The sequence below is a fragment of the Panthera uncia genome, chromosome E1 (assembly GCF_023721935.1).
Source record: "Panthera uncia isolate 11264 chromosome E1, Puncia_PCG_1.0, whole genome shotgun sequence".
NCBI lineage: Eukaryota > Metazoa > Chordata > Mammalia > Carnivora > Felidae > Panthera > Panthera uncia.
In genome coordinates this window covers 49,744,725-49,763,660 of record NC_064814.1, presented here as the reverse complement: position 1 = coordinate 49,763,660, position 18,936 = coordinate 49,744,725, and the positions used below count along the sequence as shown (strand labels likewise).

Sequence of the window (18,936 nt, the reverse complement as noted above, 5' to 3'; positions counted from 1 at the left end):
GCGCACATGCGCAGTGGCGCTGAGGCGAGGTCGCGGCGGAGCCGAGGCGCGGCGCGTTCCGGGCCAGGCTTCTCAGGAGCGGGTTGGAAGGTGAGGCTCCCGGCCGAGACACGTCGTGCTTTCCGGGTTAGGGAAGTGGCGGAGCCAGAGGCCCCTCTGCAGCGCGGGGCTGAGCTCGCCACGCAGGCGCCCGCGCCCCCGCCGCCATTGTTGCCCCGGGCCTCTCGGGCCGCTCCGGCTGCGCGTCCGCCGGGTCCCCGCGACAGGTAATGATGTCGAGGGCGCCGGGCGCGAGTGTCCGCGCGGTCAGGCCGGAGCCCCAGCCAGTCCACGCGCGGGAGCCCGTGCTCGCGGCCTGCGGAGAAGACGAACGCGGGGTGGAGGTTGCTGTGGGGGGCCCGGTCCCAGCTCAGCGCGTCGTCGGGTCCCCACTCGCTCCCCCGCTGCCCGCGACCCCCCGGCCGAAGAGGTTAGGGAGACCCGACCGGGAAGGGCAGGCGACGGGTGAGGCCGGCGCCTCACCCCTGCAGGGCCTGGTACACAGTTGGCTTTGGTTACACGACTGAGCTTTGAGGAGGGCTCAGAACTGGGGCCCGCGGACAGGTGGTGTCCGTGCTCCAGGTCTGGCCTGTTCCGAGGTTTTCTTCGGGAATCCCGGTTTCATATTTATTCCTAAGGAATTGTCTCCTGTAGAAGCATTTAAAAGGGCTTCAAATCACACCAGCCTCTTCTACTCCCCGCCCCCCCGTCCCCCGTCCCCCGTCTTACTGGCTTGTCTCCCCAGCCCTCTGATAGCTAAAAGCTAGAATAGTCTGGCATTAATATGCAAAGCAGGTAAATGGCTTGCCCTTTTTTCCTTGACAGTTTCCTTGGGAACCTTGAGCACTTTATTAAGAAGAAATTCTCAGGTATCGTTCTAAGTACCTAATAGATTCGCTCTGTTGTTCTTGAGAGGTAGTTCCGTCCTTTACAGCTTCTGTAAGTAACAGAAAAATACTGAAGCTTTCTTGCCCCCTCTGTAAAAGTTTAATTTCTTTTTCAACAAGTTAGAAGTTTGATCTGTTGTTTGGCTCATGATCCAGGTTTTTGCTTTTATGACCACCTTTTTTTTTTTTTTTAATTCTTTAGAAATATTTTTTTTAAATGTCTATTACTGAGAAAGAGACAGAGCGCGGGTAGGGGAGGAGCAGAGAGAGAGGGAGACACAATCCGTAGCAGGCTCCAGGCTCTGAGCTGTCAGCACAGAGCCGACACGGGGCTCTAACTCACGAGCCAGCCGTGAGGTCATGACCTGAGCCGAAGTCAGACACTTAACCAACTGAGCCACCCAGGTGCCCCTCTATTACCACCTTTTGATGGCAGTCCCATCCCCTGTCCCCAACAGATTGCACTTACCATACAAATCTAAGGATGTAGGGGAGGAAGACCAAGGTAAAGTCCGATTGTGTTTATCTGTGCAGACTGAGTAGGCGATCTCTGTTGGTGTATGCGCATAGCAAAGGGCACCAGGAATTCTTGACTTTGTGGTCTGTTCTTGTGTTTTAGGGTCTCTTAACCATCCCTGCAAGTTCTGGGCTCCAAATTTGTAACTAAGGCTGCTGACTCTACCTTGACCTTGTTCTGCCCCTGGCTGCAGCAGCCCTTGAGAGAATGTCTTTGTGGCTCTAGCATGAGACTTCAAGCAGTTGGCTCACTACTGGAAAAATAAAGGATACTGCCAGACTGACCTTCCTGTCTGTAGCAATGTTCTCCCCGTGCAAGAGGATGACCAGTTCTTCACGCTCCCAGATCCTTCTAATGTGGAAGCCAGACAAGGTTCAGAGTGGACCCCACAATGTGGAGAAGGAAACGCATGCTTTGAGACTCTTGCGTGACACTGAGACCTGTCGACAGAATTTTCGAAATTTCCCATATCCAGACATAGCTGGTCCTCGAAAGGCATTGAATCAACTCCGAGAGCTCTGCCTTAAATGGTTAAGACCTGAGATTCGCTCCAAGGAACAAATCTTGGAGCTGTTGGTGCTAGAGCAATTCCTGACCATCCTGCCTGGGGAGGTTAGGACGTGGGTGAAGTCCCAGTACCCAGAGAGCAGTGAGGAAGTGGTGACTCTGGTGGAGGATTTGACTCAGATTCTAGAAGAGGAAGGTGAGGATTGTAGGGCAGAGAGGGGAAGAGTCCTGGGTGGTTAGAGAAGACTAACCGGGACTGTCACAGAGCAGCCCTTTAAAGAAACCGGCGAGAGCAGAGCTCAGTGAGTGAGAACACACTTGAACGTGCGCCCCATCCTGCCTGGTCTGCCCCTGCCAGACTGCTGGAGACCACACACACACCTTACCCGATGGCTTAAAACAGTGACCAGACACAATCAGATTACCCCTGTGGGACCCCTCAGGAATTTCACCTGCAGAGGTTTGAACCATTCTGCAAAGAAACCATTTGCTTTTGTGAATTAGGTTTTACAGTAACATGCTTGCAGAAAGGTAGAAAAGGGTCCAGAAACATTTCCTTGTTCAGACACAACACACAAAATTTACATCACATGACGCTTTAGGAGAAAATTGTGAATTTAGTACGTATCCTTAGCCGTCCCAGAACAGACTTGTTTTTGAAGCCTGGTTTGACATCTTAGGACAAATCATCGGCCCTTCCCTCTGCTTCTTTGAAGTGTGGGTGCTGGTTTTGGTTTCTTTCTCACTTCTCACTGTAGGAAAGTGTAGGCATCTATCTGGTGAAGAATTTCGTAGGCTGTTCAAACAGGACTAATCTCCATCACGGTCTCCCTTCTTCCCTAGCTGCTCCTCAGCATTCTGCCCTTCCCCAAGAGACCCCAGAGGAAGACCCCAAAGGAAGACCTGCTTTCCAGGCAGGATGGTTAAATGACTTGGTGACCAAAGTAAGTGTTGGTTTCTTCTATGATTTTAAAATGGCTTATTAAGAGGTGTATGTATGAGGACGTTTTCTGTCCTGGCCCTGTAACTTCTTTGCCCCCTAAAGCCCAATCTAGGACTTAAACATCAGTTTCTCTCTTTAAATCCACCCTGTTTGTTAAGGTAAGTGACTGCCCTATGTAGGAAATAGGCTCCGGAGAGCCTTCCCCAGATATGCCCTTCCTCACTTTTTGACTGTAAGGCAGCAACCATAGAGGTTAAGGGATTGACCTCCACAGCCAGATGATCAGATTTAGTTCGTGGTTCTGAACCTATGATTTGGAGCAAGATACTTGACCACACTTGGCCTGAATTATTAAACTCTAATAAATAGAATTTACCTGTTAGATTGGGAGGATTAAATACTATGCGACTTGTGGTTAGCCTGGACTACAGTAAGCCATCAATAAGCAGTGGTTGCTAATGTTATTTTTCTCATTAACAAGTAATTAAAGGCCATGTGTTTTGTGGTGTAATGTTGATCGTAAGTCTGTGTTACGTCAGGCCGTCTTCAGAGGAAGTTTTACTGTAAAAATACACACCTGCCACTGGCAGCCTGGAGCCTGCTTTGGATTCTGTGTCTCCCTCTCTCTCTACCTCTCCTCTGCTCGTGCTGTCTCTCTCTCTCTCTCTCTCTCTCTCACTCTCTCCAAAATAAATGTTTAAACATCACTTTTGTACATACACATTAAAATCAGGCAGATGTTAAGATGAAATAAAAGATTCCATGCACAGGGGCGCCTGGGTGTCTCAGTCAGTTAAGCGTCAACTCTTGGTCTCAGCTCAGGTCATGATCTCATGGCTCATGTGTTCGAGCCCTGGGCTCTATGCTGCTAGCATGGAGCCTGCTTGGGATTCTCTCTCTCCCTCTCTCTGCTCCTCCCCTACTCACTCTCTCTTTCTCTCTCTCTCTCTCTCTCAAAATAAACTTAAAAGCAAAAAAAGATTCCCCACCCCCAAAATTTAAGATATCTAGGACTAAACATAATATAAATTTTATAGTACATCCATATCATGTATCATTCTGTAAGACACGAAAGAAGCTTTAAATACTATAAATCGTCTGTTCTCCCGAAATTATAAATTGAAAATGTAATTTGAAAACCCAATATAATTTTTTTAAGAAACGTAAAGTTCATTTGAAAGACATGGAGAAGTAATCAGTTTTGTGTAACAAAAGGAAGAAAAGAGCCAAGAGGAATACTAACCTTGCCAGATTGAGAAATGTATTTATAAAAGTATAACAGTTCAACAGTGTGAGTTTTGGACCCGGTTTTAAAGATTTTTAGATGTTTTTTAATGTTTATTTATTTATTTTGAGAGAGGGGGTGGGTGGGCAGAGAGAGAGAATCCCAGGCTATCCGCACAGAGCCCAAGGCAGGGCTCCAACTCACCAACCAGGAGATCATGACCTGAGCCAAAATCAAGAGTCAGATGCTTAACCGACTGAGCCACCCAGGCGCTCCTAAAGGTTTTGTTTTTCAGGAATCTCTACACCCAATGTGGGGCTCAAACTTAGAAATCCGAGATCAAGAGTCACAGGCTCTACCTAGTGAGCCAGGCAGGTACACTTCATGTATGTATGAACTACATACATTCATTCATATATACACTTCCCAGCTCTATCCACTGGAAGCAATGGTACCCATAATACCATTCAATTTTATTTTGAAAAGGAAGGAGGAGCTCTGCATTTCATCGTAGGACACACAAATATAGCTTAAAATTTCAAATTACAGCACATTGAATTCTTTCTTCTTTTTTAGAGAGAAAGACAGCATGCACACTCGTGTGAGCGAGGGAGGAGGGGCAGAGGAAGAGGGAGGGAGTCATGGAGGGTGAGAGAGAGAGAGAGAGAATCTTCAGTGGGTGGGCTCAACGTCCAGTGCAGAGCCCCACACAGGGCTCGATCTCACAACTGTGAAATCATGACCTGAGTCGAAATCAAGAGTCGGATGCTTAACCGACTGAGCCACCCAGGCGCCCCAATAACACACTGAATTCTTGAGGCAAAGCTCAAAAAAGCACAACCATTCAAGGGTGTCATCTTTGTAAAGCCCTTTCTTCTTTAAGATGCAGTCACCAACGCATGCGCCAGTGCCAGCCGAAAATGTGATGATAAATTCTGCTTTATTTTCAGACTCCCCTGTAGGACCGTTCAGGTGTTCTCATCCATAACTCGGGTGAGGGTGTTAACTAGACCTTTAGGGTCTTACTGAGGCTCAAGATTCGGCGAGTCCCCTCACCACACACACACTTGGCATTTTCACTGTCCTCATTCTACCAGTTCTTGAACCAGGTTATATTTGATGTTTTAGGAATCGATGACATTCAAAGATGTGGCTGTGGATATCACCCAGGAGGACTGGGAGATCATGCGTCCTGTACAGAAGGAATTGTACAAGACTGTGACATTACAGAACTACTGGAACATGGTTTCTCTGGGTAAGCATCATCTACGCCCGCTCCTGCCAGCATACCCTCCAAGTCTCCTTTCCTCTCTTGTTAAAAATGGGTTGGTCTCTAAAGTATTTTGCTAAGAATGGGGCCTAGAGGTGAGCGTGCTCGTCCCGTTCAGGCACAGAAACGTTTTCCCTTTTCCCAAATAAAAGGTTTCTAAGTGAAGGATCATTGAAAACTGTGATGCCCGGCTTCCCTGGGCTTCCACACAGCACTGCGCCTTGCCCATTTCCTACCTTTCCTGTGATCTCCTCCCGCCATGATCTCTATGCACATATCCTCTTGGGTGGCAGGAAATGTTCATTTTAGCTCTGGAAAGGACAGTGATCTAATTCTCCCACTACATCCTGTCCGTGAACCATTGTTTTCCCGCAGAAGTCTGTCCTCACAAATAAGTAGAAGTCAGGTAATAAAATTCGAACAACAGTTTATCTCCAGGATAAAACTCCTTCTGTTTCCTCATGAACAGGACTGACCGTGTACCGACCAACTGTGATTCCCATGTTGGAAGAACCATGGATGGTGATAAAAGAAATCTTAGAAGGCCCTAGTCCAGGTGAGAGCACAACTGGCGTGGGATTGTTTGTCCTTCAGAGCCTGACTGCAGTGAGATCTGTTTTTTAAGTATGGCCAAGGCATCCCCACAAAGACATCCCAGCCTGTCAAGAGCACTGAACTGTTCGGCGTTGCTTCCTGACAGATACCATTTTCAGGAAGGGACACGGTTTAGTTATTTTGAGAGAGACAACACAAGCAGGGCAGGAGCAGAGGGAGAGAGAGAGAATCCCAAGTAGGCTCCGCACTGTCAGCGCAGAGCCCGGTGCGGGGCCTGATCCCACGAGCCACAAGATCATGATCTGAGCCTCGATCCAGAGTTGCACGCTCAACAGATGGAGCCCCCCAGGCACCCCTCCTGCCCTCCTTTTTAAGCATGCGCGAATGTCCCTAAGATTTTAAGTTTCGGACCTTCTTTTTAAATTTCTTTTATTCTGTTTCACCAGCAAACCCCTGTAGCCTCCTGCCTCCACTTTCCTAACTTACTCTATTTTCTAATTTAAAAATGTATATATTCAGAAGACTCAAAAACGTTCTCTCGTTGTATAGCACGTTCACCCAGTTCCTGCTTCTCCCAGCAGCCAACAACTGGTGCTTGTTTCTAGTTGTTTCTGTTAAGGTGTTTTGTTTGCGTATCAAGTCAATATAAAAAGGGCTTCTTCTCGGGGCGCCTGGGTGGCTCTGTCATCAGTAAAGCGTCTGACTTCGGCTTAGGTCATGATCTCGCAGTCCACGAGTTTGAGCCCAGGCCCTGCGTTGGGCTCTGCTGACGGCTCAGAGCCTGGAGCCTGCTTCAGATTCTGTCTCCCTCTCTCTCTGCCCCTCCCCTGCTCACCCTCTGTCTCTCTCTGTCTCTCTGTCTCTTTCTCTCTCTCTCTCTCTCTCTCTCTCTCAAAAACAAATAAACGTTTAGGAAAAAAAAATTTTTTGAAATGTCTTCTCCATTTTCTAACAGAAATGGTAGCAAAGTACACACAGTTTTGTACTTTGCTTTTGTTCACTTAAAGTATATCTAGGGGCACTTGGGGAGGCTCAGTCAGTTGAGCATCTGACTCTCAATTTCTGCTCAGGTCCAGGTCCCAGGGTCGTGGGGTCGAGCCCCACGTCAAGCTTCACACATGAAGCCTGCTTGAGATTCTCTCTCTCCCGCTCTGTCCCTCCATCCCCAAGCCCTCTCTCTCTCTCTCAAAAAAAAATTTTTTTAAGTCTATCTTGAAAAGTGTTCCAAGTGAGGATATAAAGAACTTCCTCATTGTTTTTTTTTTTTTAGTATCTGCATCACATTTTATTGTGTGTCTCCTAAATTATTGAACCTGTTTCTTGTTGATGGGCTTTTTGGTGTTCCCATTCCTGCCTTCCTCCGCAAGGACTTCAAACCTACAGAAAAGTTGCAGAATCAGTACATTGAACACCTGTGTAATTGTCACCTGGAACTCCCAGCTACCATTATTTAGCCCCTTCTGTTTCTTTTTTGTTTTTGTTTTTAACCTTTATTTATTTTTGAGACAGAGAGAGACAGAGCATGAACGGGGGAGGGTCAGAGAGAGAGGGAGACACAGAATCCGAAGCAGACTCCAGGCTCCGAGCCGTCAGCACAGAGCCCGACGCGGGGCTTGAACTCACGGACCGCGAGATCATGACCTGAGCCAAAGACAGACGCTTAACCGACTGAGCCACCCAGGCGCCCCTAGCCACTTCTGCTTTTTGTCTCTACACACACACACACACACACACACACACACTTTGCTTTTGCAAAGAACCATCTGAAAGTTAGTTGTTGCAGGGATCATGACATCCCCCCCACGTATTTCTGCGTGTATCTCCCATTCTTCGACATAGGCTCATCGTTCTCTCCCCTCACATATTTCACATTTATACAAGATGTGTATCTTGTATAGTCCCATATTCAGACTTCCCCCACTGTCCCCAAATATCATGCAGTTTTTCTCCCCCTTCCGGGATCTCCTGTCAGGAATCCTGTGCTCCACTTAGTTATCCTGTGTCTTTAGTCCCTTTTAGTCTAGAATTGTTCTCCACCTTTCCTTTTCTTTCTTTTCTTTTTGTTTCTTTCCTCATTTCTTTTCTGTTTTCTTTTCTCTTTCCTTCCTACCTTCCTTGGAGCATTTTTTGAAGGATCCAGGCCAGGTTTTTTTAAAATATTTTTTTTAATGTTTATTTATTTTTGAGAGAGAGAGAGAGAAACAGAGTGTGAGCAGGGGAGGGACAGAGAGACAGGGAGACACAGAATCCAAAACAGGCTCCATGCTCCGAGCTGTTAGCACAGAGCCCGACATGAGGCTCGAACCCACCGAGCATGAGATCATGACCTGAGCCGAAGTTGGATGCTTAACTGACTGTGCCACCCAGGCACCTCAGGCCAGATATTTTTTAGAATGACCCACAACCTAGATTTGCCTGATAGTTTCCTGATGTTTAGATTCAGATCAAATATTCTCACCAAAACAACCTCAGGTGTATACTTTGCATTGCCATTTGTCTCATTAGTGATACTCATTTTGCTTCAGGTGCTGTTGGCCAGATCTCTCCATTTTAAAGGTGCAGGGTTTTTTTCTTTATAATCAGTAAGCAATCTGTGGAGTGATACTTAGAGGCCACATGACTATTCTATTCCCTGGTAATATTTTATTTAAGCATTTTTGGCCTCCATTGTTGATTCTTGCTTTATCATATTGCTGGTTGCAAGATGGTGATTTTCCGATTCAGTCCTCTCTTCTCAAGGATTACTAGCATTTTCCTGTAAAGCACAGTTCTCCTTCTGTCTCATTTTTATGTGTACATAGCACTGTAGACTAATGGAATTTTTCCAACTACAGGGTGTTATTAGTCCACTAATTCCTGGTCTGTTTTGTTTTTTGTTTTTCATGCTCATTTGTCCCCAGTTTGGGTAATAGGAGCCCTGCAAACCAAGTCCCATGTCCTTTTGACAGGTCCCCACTAGTCTTTAATCCTTCCCTTGCTTTCTAGCACAATAGAATGTTCTTTTGACTCACCTTGTGCCTACCTTAGACCTGGAGGCTCTCCAAAGTACCCTGGTTCATTTTGATAGGGAATAGTACTTAGAAACCAGAATGTGGGCAGGAAGTGTGCTCACTACTGTGGGTACCGTTGCTTCCAGTGGATAGAGCTGGGAAGTATGCATATGTATGTATGTGGTTCTCTTAATCATGAGTTCACACTGATAACTGACTGATATCCAGCACCGCAAGGCTATTACGTCTTGTATTTCCTTTTCCATACCAGGTGAACAACTGGTTCTCAAGAGCACTAGTATATACTGATTCGCCCTGTCATGTAACACACAGAAAAATGGTTTCAGAATTAGGTCACTACCTATCACTACCAATAACAAACTGGGTAATGTTCAAAATTTCTTCAGAGTCCTTTCTGTCCTTACAATGTATCCCACTAATACTAAGAATTCTGTGTACTTTACACAGAATACTAAGTTCAAAAGTTCCTTCAATTCTTTCCTTTTAGCTGTCTTAAGGGTTTGCTGTGCAGCTTAAGGGTTTGTTTGACTCTATTTGTATTCAGTTTTAGTGTTTTCTTGTTTTCTGGTTTTTAATCTTCCGGTTTTGAGTATGTAGAAACATTAACTTGGTTCAGAAGTCAAAACTGTGTAGAAAGGTATATGCTCCCATCCCTTCTGCTCTGTTCCAATCTACCCCCTATTTATTTCTGGTTTTTCCTTCCGAGTTTCTCTTTGCAAATAGAAATCATAAAGATATTCTTACGTGTCTTTCTGTCTACAAGAGAAGTGCACTATGCTCTTGATTCTTGCTTGTCTATTGCCTTTTTTTTTTTTTTTTAAAGTCACTGACTTCTAATACTTGTTAACTTACCTGGTCATTAGATATTTTAAGGGTCACGCTGTTTGAAAAGCTAATTCTTCTCATAATTTATAGCAGAATGACCTATATATACTTATAGCACAGAACGTGCCTCTACCACAGTAAATTCTTCGTGGAATGATTTTGGCACACTCTAGACACTGAGAAAATATGCATGACATAACGGAAGTGAGCCTGAACTAGAAGTCAGGATAGTCTTCTGGAGGGTACTGCCAGTCTGGGACCGCTTGTTTTTTTAATGTTTATTTATTTTTGAGAGAGAGAGCGTGCGTGCGTGAGGGGCAAAGAGAGAGGGAGACACAGAATGTAAAGCAGGCTCCAGGCTCTGAGCTGTCGAACTCACGTATTGCGAGATCATGACCCGAGCTGAAGCAGGACGCTTAACTGACTGAGCCACCCAGGCGCCCCTGGGATCACTTTAATTTGAACCTGAGAAGTTTTTTAGATTGACTTTCAGGTAGCGTGCATTGGCACTGTAAATTCACAAGAGGGGACAGTTTATGGTTATGTATTTTAGGAGGAGAATTTTCTTCTTCCAAAGAGCACCAAGACTGAGAAAAGATTATGTAGAAGTGAGGGTTGTTTTTTTGGTTTTTTTTTAAGTTTTGTTTGGTTTTTCTAGCCAGTCCTTCAGCAGAGTATAATCCTCTATGCTCAGGAGTCCTGTGAGCACCCCCTCCTTGTTAGGGCCTCAGGCTTTGTTTTTTGGCCCTTGGGCCCTTGCCCCTCAAAATGGAAGTGTAAGGTCATTAAACAGATGGAGGGGCTGTCTCCGTCAGCTCTTGCTGATTTCCTGTCTCCCTGCTTTTGCTTGAGTTTTGGCCTCTGAGGATTTTCCTGTCTTACCAGCGTAGAGATACATCATAAGTTGACCCTTTGGTTTGGATACCTGATTAGTCATACTTCAGGAAACGGAAACTTTGATAATTCACAAATAGAACAATAGTATTGGTCTTCACTGGCCACTCCTGTCTCAGAACTTTGATAGTTGTTTATTCAGGACCTATAGCCATTCTTTCAGGTTCCACTCCAATCCTACCTCCCCCTGAAGCTTTCTTTGGTTACCTAAGTCAACACTGATCTCATCTGCTAGAAGTATTGCACCATTTTTTGGCCCTGTTGACTAGACACTTAGCACTTCCAACCGGCCCTTTCTGGTTAAATACATAGATTTAAGCACAGTTTAATAACATCGGTTTTTGAATTTCCGGTAAGCTGATTGATTTTAAAATGTATATTATATCCATTTCTTCATGGTCATGATTCAGCCTTGTTATTTTAAGCTTGTTCTCGCTTTAGTACTTTTCAGGTATACGGTGCGCTCTGCCATAGACTGTCCGGTTTCCTGGTGTCAGAATGAAACTCAGCTTCTGGTCCTCTCATTTGTGTGTGTGTGCCCGCACACCTCTACCTGTGCAGTCCCTTAACATTCTCATTTTGTTCTTTTGGAGGGGAGAGTGACAAATCCTGGTTTGAGAGAGTTGTGTTTAAATATTTTTGTTATATAAAAATAATATAACTACATTTCTAGTACTAAATAGCAATAAAAGTCATATATCCAATTTATTGAAAATTGGAAAATATTTTTTAAAAACCTGTAATCTTGTTAGCACTTTGATATTTGTCTAGTTCCAGTGCATTTTCATGCTAGTTATGATACTACTTTTTTCATTTAACATTACTCCCGAGCATTTTCTAATGTCAACTATGATGTTTGTGTTTGAATCAGAGTAATAAAAGTCATTTGTAAATTCAGTCAGTACAAGGAAGGAAAATGAAGTATTTGTCTACTTCTCCTCACCCATTACCAGGATTTTCACCCCTTAGATCGTTACTCTCTGTGTATGTGTATCTATATTACATATAGCATATCCTTACACAGAGTGGATCTTGCTCTACATAATGTGTCCTATACACCCTTACATGTCAATGTATGTGAACCTACCTAGTTATCTTTATCAGTTATCAATATTCCATTATCCCTACTCTCGTCATTTATTGATTGATGGCAGCTCTTATTTTTAATGACTGCATATGAGTCTATGGAATGGATATATTAAGGTTTTTTTTATGTTAATTTTTTTTTTATATTTATTTTTGGGAGAGGGAGAGAGCGCGCACAGGAGAGGGGCAGAGAGAGAGGGAGACGCAGAATCTGAAGCAGGCTCCAGGTTCTGAGCCATCAGCACAGAGCCTGATGTGGGGCTCGAACTCGTGAACTGTGAGATCATGACCTGAGCCGAAGTCAGATGCTCAATCAAGTGAGCCACCCAGGCGCCCCGTTTGTAAAGTTTTTATACTTTGGTCTGCATCTTAGAAAATTTCTGAACTACCCGGCATCACTTTTGCTATATTATAAAATCCATATTTGATTATATTCCATTACACAATTCTTAATATTTGGAAGTCCTATGTTTTTTACCTGATTTCAAGGGAAAAAGATACCGTAATTTAAATTTGTTTTACACCTCCTGCTGGAAACAATAGGCGTCAGTACCTATGATTGCTTTGCAGCTAGATTTGAAGTCAGGGATTTTTGCTGTTGTCGTTTACTTTGTTTTTGTGTGTATGTGTATGCTTTCATTTGGTTCACCTTTTTACAACAAATTATTGTCATTTATTCCAGCAATTCAGTTGAGTGGGCACCATATCAAGTCTTGGGCCATTTTCTGAAGGAAGCATAAAAGAAGCATAAGCCTTTCCCAGAATTTGTGTCTAAGTTGGAAATAAAAGAAACACACAAAGTTCTGAAGTAATAATGCAAGGCCAAGTGCTGACATGGCCCCGACATTATATATGGTTGAATCATGAGACTGCTGGTATTTCAGTCATGTTGACCTATAGAAAGGCAAGCTCATATGATTCAAGCTAATCTGTACTTTAAGATTCCTAGAAGGACAAACAGCAGCTGGGCCGTACCATTGTTTTAATGGGTAGAGAAGTTACCTTAAGAGAATGCCTAAGTCTGGTTTTCATATGGCCCCCGTATGAGGTGCTATGAGGAAGTAGCTTGAAGTTACGTGGAGAATTTAAATGTTAAGCTAACTATGCAGTTTGGTAGAAGATACAGTAGAATAGGCAAAGCTGGATCATTTAGGGACAGAATATGTCAAGTGGAGGTATTTTGAACTTTTTAAACGTTTCTCCTTTAAGCCACTGGTCCTCAAACCTTAGTGCACATCAGAACCACTTGGAGGGCTTCCTGAAACAGATGGCTCAGCCCTACCTCCAACGTTTCTGATGGGGCTCGTCTGGATGGGCACCGGTTTAACACACTCCCAGGTGATAGCGATCCGCTTATGCTGCCGGTCTGGGGACTGTACCTTGAGAACTATTACTAGGAGAGATTTACTGGAGATATTTGAGCCTGGAGAGCACTCCATGGAATTGCTTTTGGAATATTATGTAGGATTGTGCTGAGCAGGCTGGGAGGAGTTAATGAGAGTTAGCATCTACTTTATACGAATCAGTCCATGAAGTGAGGCCACGTTATCCCAAGTCTTACTAGTGTTTTCACTTCTCGTAATCCTGTCACCCGACCTAACCTATTTTATTGCACTGTGCCCATGTTGAATAGTGAGGAACCTCTCCTTTTACAACGGTTTGGTCTTCCGGTTTTCTGCAGTCACTTTTCCCAAGTTTTGTTTTGTTTTGTTTTGTTTTGTTTTGTTTTGTTTTGTTTTGTTTTTTAAGGTCTTATTTATTGAGGTGCCTGGGTGGCTCAGTTGGTTAAGCGTCCGATTCTTGATTTTGGCTCAGGCCATGATCTCACAGTTTGTGACTTCAGGTCTAGCATTGGGCTCTGCCCTGACAGTTTGGAGCCTGCTTGGGATTCTCTCTCCCTCTGTCTCTGCCCCTCCCCACTCATACTCTTTCTCTTTCTAAATAAAATAATTTTTAAAAACTTAAAATAAATAAAGATTGTCTAATAAAATTAAAATAATAATTGTAAAATTATAATAAAACCTTTATTTTTTTTTAGAGAAGTGGGGAAGGGTAGAGGGAGAGAGACTCTTAAGCAGGCTCCCCACCCAGCACAGAGCCTAATGTGGGGCTCGATCTCACCACCCTGAGATCATGACCTGAGCTGAAATCAAGAGTCGGTTGCTCAGCTAACTGAGCCACCCAGGCGCCCCTCTCTTTTCCCAGGCTTTAAGTACCACATTGTGAGGTTGTCCAGGCCATAGTCTTTTTAGGCATTTTATTCACATTCAGTATCTTGTTTCTGTTTTGGCAGTTTCCTTTCTCCAAATAGAGGATAACTTTTTATATTTTTATATTCTTTTTATTTCAGAATGGAAAACAGAAGCCCAAGAGTGTACTCCAGTTACAAATACTTCTAAGTTCACAAAGACTGGTACTCAGACCATCAAGTTGGAGGAACCATATGACTACGATGACACATTAGAGAGGCAAGCAGCAGATACCTTCAGGAAAATTCCCACCAGCGGAAGAAACTTCCCTTTGAAGTCCGTCCTCTCACAAGAAGATGACCCTATGGAAGAGTGTCTTAGTAAATATGATATATATAGAAATAGTTTTGAAAAGCATTCAAACCTAATTATTCAGTTTGGTACCCAATCAGATAATAAAACTATGTATGATGAAGGCAGGGCAACCTTCAATCATGTCTCATATGGTATTGTACATAGAAAGATATACCCTGGAGAGAAGCCTTATAAGTGTAACGTGTGTGGGAAAAAGTTTAGGAAGAACCCGTCCTTCGTGAAACACCAAAGTACCCATGCCAAAGAAAAATCTCATGAATGTGAAGAATGTGGGAAAGAGTTTAGGCATATCTCATCCCTTATCGCACATCAGAGAATGCATACTGGAGAAAAACCATACGAATGCCACCAGTGTGGTAAAGCCTTCAGCCAGCGTGCACACCTTACCATACATCAGAGAATTCATACTGGAGAGAAGCCCTATAAGTGTGATGACTGCGGAAAAGACTTCAGTCAGCGTGCACACCTTACTATACATCAAAGGACACATACTGGAGAGAAACCGTATAAATGCTTGGAATGTGGTAAAACCTTCAGCCACAGCTCATCACTGATTAATCATCAGCGAGTTCACACCGGTGAAAAACCTTATATATGCAACGAGTGTGGGAAAACTTTCAGTCAGAGTACACACCTTCTTCAGCATCAAAAAATACATACCGGAAAGAAACCGTATAAATGCAATGAGTGCTGGAAAGTGTTTAGTCAGAGTACCTACCTTATTCGACATCAGAGGATTCATTCCGGAGAGAAGTGTTATAAATGTAATGAATGTGGAAAAGCCTTTGCTCATTCCTCAACTCTCATTCAACACCAGACTACTCACACTGGAGAGAAATCCTACATATGTAAGATATGCGGAAAAGCCTTCAGCCAGAGTGCAAACCTCACTCAACACCACAGAACACATACTGGGGAGAAACCGTATAAATGCAGCGTGTGTGGAAAAGCATTCAGCCAGAGCGTACACCTTACTCAGCATCAAAGAATTCATAATGGAGAAAAACCCTTCAAATGCAATATATGTGGGAAAGCATATAGACAGGGTGCCAATCTCACTCAACATCAGAGGATTCATACCGGAGAGAAGCCGTATAAATGTAATGAATGTGGGAAAGCTTTTATTTATTCCTCGTCACTTAATCAACATCAGAGAACTCATACTGGAGAACGGCCCTATAAATGTAATGAATGTGATAAAGATTTTAGCCAGCGAACATGCCTTATTCAACACCAGAGAATTCACACAGGAGAGAAGCCCTATGCGTGCCGTATATGTGGTAAAACCTTCACTCAGAGTACGAACCTCATTCAGCATCAGCGTGTTCATACTGGTGCCAGACATCATAATTAATGGATGTGGCAGATGACTTCACTTAGGTTTGACAGTTCACCCGAATTTTATTTTGTGCTCCGTTAAAACATTATTCAAAAGAAGTGCAATATATGTTAGATATCAGCAGAAGTATCAAAAGAAGCATCAGAATTGGTAATGTGGATATAAGCTATTTAAATTTAATGTGAAATTTCAAAAGAAAACTTTATTCACTCCTTAACCTTTATTTGCTACTAGTTCAATTCATTCCAGAGAGAAACCCAATCTGTAACTCATCAACTCTTAGTGTATTTGAAGTACTTCTTAATGAGACCTTATGAATGTAACTTGGGAAAGCTTCCATCAAGTAGGGATTTCACACTAGCGAGGAATCTTGGGATAATTGAAAAAGCTGCTTTAAGGCCTTTATTACTTCCCAGCTTTGAAGCCTTAAATACATAAGGGGTTCCCTTCCCTTTTCCTATTAATGCCATAACTGCCATGTGGAGCCAGTAGGTTTGCAAAATATATACAGTGGAAAGTATCTTAATTTCTATGTGACAACTGTGTAATTACATTTTCCTTTACTGAAATATTCAAGGAAGAGAAGCTTAATGAAACATGATCTGTTAGGATAACTAATGTATATATAACCTTTAGACGTGTACAAATGAAACAGGCAAAAATTAAACACCCATCCTTAAATTCACCTTTAAAACATATTAGCCTTAGTTTCACTAGGTTTTGACATCTGTCATCCTAAAGGAAAAAATAAGAAAGTTACCTTTTTTTTTTTTTCACCTGACTCCTAAACTCATAACTTGAGGTTTCCCTGTGGCTATTTTGCCATAGAAAGCCCATTTCCATTGAGACCCATTTCTCGAGTGCCTACTGTGCTCAGGGCCCAGGCTTCCCAACTGGATCTTCACAGGGCTTGTGCTGAAAACCACAGCTGATTCAACAACAGAAAGCTTACTAAAGTAGTGAAATGTGACAAAGGACATGGTCTTAACTATTAAGTACTGTCACAGAATGACATAGGAAGCGTACTAAAATGGGTTGCCAAATGCAATCCCATATCCCAAGACAAGTAGTGAAAGCAGCTATTTACATAGTGTGAGGGAAAAACAAGTCATGGAAAATAGATTTAAGTTCACTACAGAAAGTGGGTCAGGGAAAAAAATCAAGGGTGAAAACTTAGCAGTGAAGAAAGAATACACGGGTAACTTACAACATGAACTATTGTCCGACTTGGGTTACCTAAGAAAGTAAGAGTGGCTAATTAAGACCAAATTCAGCCTGTTTAGAAGAAAGAACTAAAAATGAAGCAACTGATTTTAAAAGAATAATTGGAATTGGTTGTTTTTCATACATGTAAGTAAAATAGGGATTACTCTTAAAATGTCAGAAAACATTTACTGGAAAAAGCATTGATGCAGAAACTCATTGATGCAACAATCACTAGACAATATTAACTAAGTTTGTGGGGTCGTGAACATAAAAGGAAAACAGGCAGAAATGCAAATAGAAACAGGTAAAGATACTATTGTGTTTAATATCCACAGCATTCCACGATCAGAATATAAGACCATATTCTGAGAGCTGAGATTTCATCTTGCTCTTAATTGTTTCTTCAGTGCCTTGCGTGTAGGTTGTGGTCGGTCTATGTCGGTTGAATTAATAAGTAGGTAAGTTAGAATTGAGTAATAAGGTATAATTAACGGATATGGAGTGAAGGTGGTTGAATTTAAAATACTTTTGTGCACACATGCAAAGAAATACTTAACAAATACTGGTCATTCGCTGGGTAAGAGGAACTACTTAAAATTGAAGAATCAATTCTTAACAGTGGGGATATTCCTAAAGAAATCGTGGGACGTCACTGCACAGGAAGTTTTCCTGAGCTAGATGAAGAAAAACTGATCTAAATTCTGGTGCCATAAATACCATTTTAAGCATATGATTGACCATTGCAGTCTCATTTGGATGTTACTGTTGATAGCAAACGTCCTGCAGACAGGTGCCGAAGGAAAGACCTGGGGTGCTAGCATCTTCAAGGCTTTCTTGTTGAGTGTTTTCTTCAAGAAGCTACTGCTTTCCCTTGTCTTCACCTCAGTTAACCCTGATGTCATGGAATCATCCTTCACAAAGTGTAGATCGTCTTCAGGTTGCATAATACTCGAGTTAGGCTTATGCCATAGTTACCATGTTAGAAATAACCGTTGTACTTAAGATGCAATTTTTATTGATAATGCCACTTCAAATCTTACACGACACTTTTTCCCCTCCTGGCATGAATGTGTGGAGTATTGCAGTCCATAGCGCCTTTTCTCGCTTTAATTTGTATTTCCTGCCTTTGTTTTATGTAAATAATGCATTTATAAAGTCTTCCACTGATACGCTGAGGCAATGGATGCCCTTAGACAGTAACAGAATAGTGGAGAGTCATGGGTCTTTGTGTATTTTTCCCACTTTTTACAGTTGTCTGATCCACATGTAATTCAAGTTTTTGGTTTGTTTTTTTTTTTTTTTAGCAGATAGCCTTATTTTCCACAACTTTTTATTACAAAGATGTTGAAATATACAGAAAAGTTAATAAAATGAACGGTATATCTACCACCTAGCTTTAAAATTTTAACATTTTTTACTGAACGACTGGAAAGTTACTTAGACGTGACATTTCACCCCTAAATACTTCAGCATGCATCTCCTAAAAATAAGGACTTTCACATTACCACATACATTACATACCTTGAAAAATGAGTAAGAATTCTCTAATCTTTCATGTTTCATGTTTAAATTTTCCCTGCTGATCCCAACAAGTTTCACACATTAAGTTCAATTACTATGTCTGTTTCATCTGTCCAGGTGTCTCCCACTTCTGATTTTCTCTAGGACTTTTTTTTTTTTTTTTTTTTTTAATAGAGCAGGTCAGTTGTAGAATGTCTCACATTCAGGATTTAACGGATTGTTTACATATGGTTTATCTTGTTCCTGTACCCCCTGTGGCTTCTGTAAATTAGTATTTATGGCCAAAGCCTTGATTGGATTCAGGTTAAATATACATGTTTAATATTAACACTTCACCGATGTGTCTCCTGTTGCATCAAATCAAAAGTCTTATTAGTATCTGGTTGACCATCCGTGATGCGAATCATGGGAATCACCGTATCTTCCCAATGTGCAGATGTGTTTTTTCCGTTGCAGTTGATCCGGACTGACGCTGGCAGGGTGTGGATAGCTTGTCCACCAAGAACTTTTCACCTGGTACTTGTAGTACCCAGTGATGACGCTCGTT

At 42.7% G+C, this 18,936-nt stretch overlaps 1 protein-coding gene across 3 annotated transcripts; it reads left to right on the top strand.

Moving 5' to 3' along the window:
• On the top strand, window positions 1-18,254 carry ZNF287 (zinc finger protein 287). 3 transcript variants are annotated; one of them, XM_049636901.1, is made up of 6 exons: window positions 1-90; window positions 1,546-2,146; window positions 2,794-2,894; window positions 5,247-5,373; window positions 5,858-5,944; window positions 14,110-18,254. In XM_049636901.1, the coding sequence occupies exons 2-6, from the start codon at window positions 1,744-1,746 to the stop codon at window positions 15,675-15,677; spliced, it is 2,286 nt and encodes a 761-aa protein (XP_049492858.1). In that variant the 5' UTR covers window positions 1-90; window positions 1,546-1,743; the 3' UTR covers window positions 15,678-18,254. The 3 variants fall into 3 exon arrangements, with proteins under 3 accessions (XP_049492858.1, XP_049492857.1, XP_049492859.1); XM_049636900.1 differs by lacking the exon at window positions 1-90 and adding an exon at window positions 97-504; XM_049636902.1 differs by lacking the exon at window positions 1-90 and adding an exon at window positions 764-908.
• Window positions 18,255-18,936: the final 682 nt, after the last annotated feature.

Coding starts and splice junctions, on each gene's coding strand:
- ZNF287 (XM_049636901.1), top strand. CDS start 1,744: ATGTTCTCCCCGTGCAAGAGGATGACCAGTTCTTCACGCTCCCAGATC. Junction 2,895..5,246: donor TAAATGACTTGGTGACCAAA/GTAAGTGTTGGT, acceptor TTGATGTTTTAG/GAATCGATGACATTCAAAGA. Junction 5,374..5,857: donor CTGGAACATGGTTTCTCTGG/GTAAGCATCATC, acceptor CCTCATGAACAG/GACTGACCGTGTACCGACCA.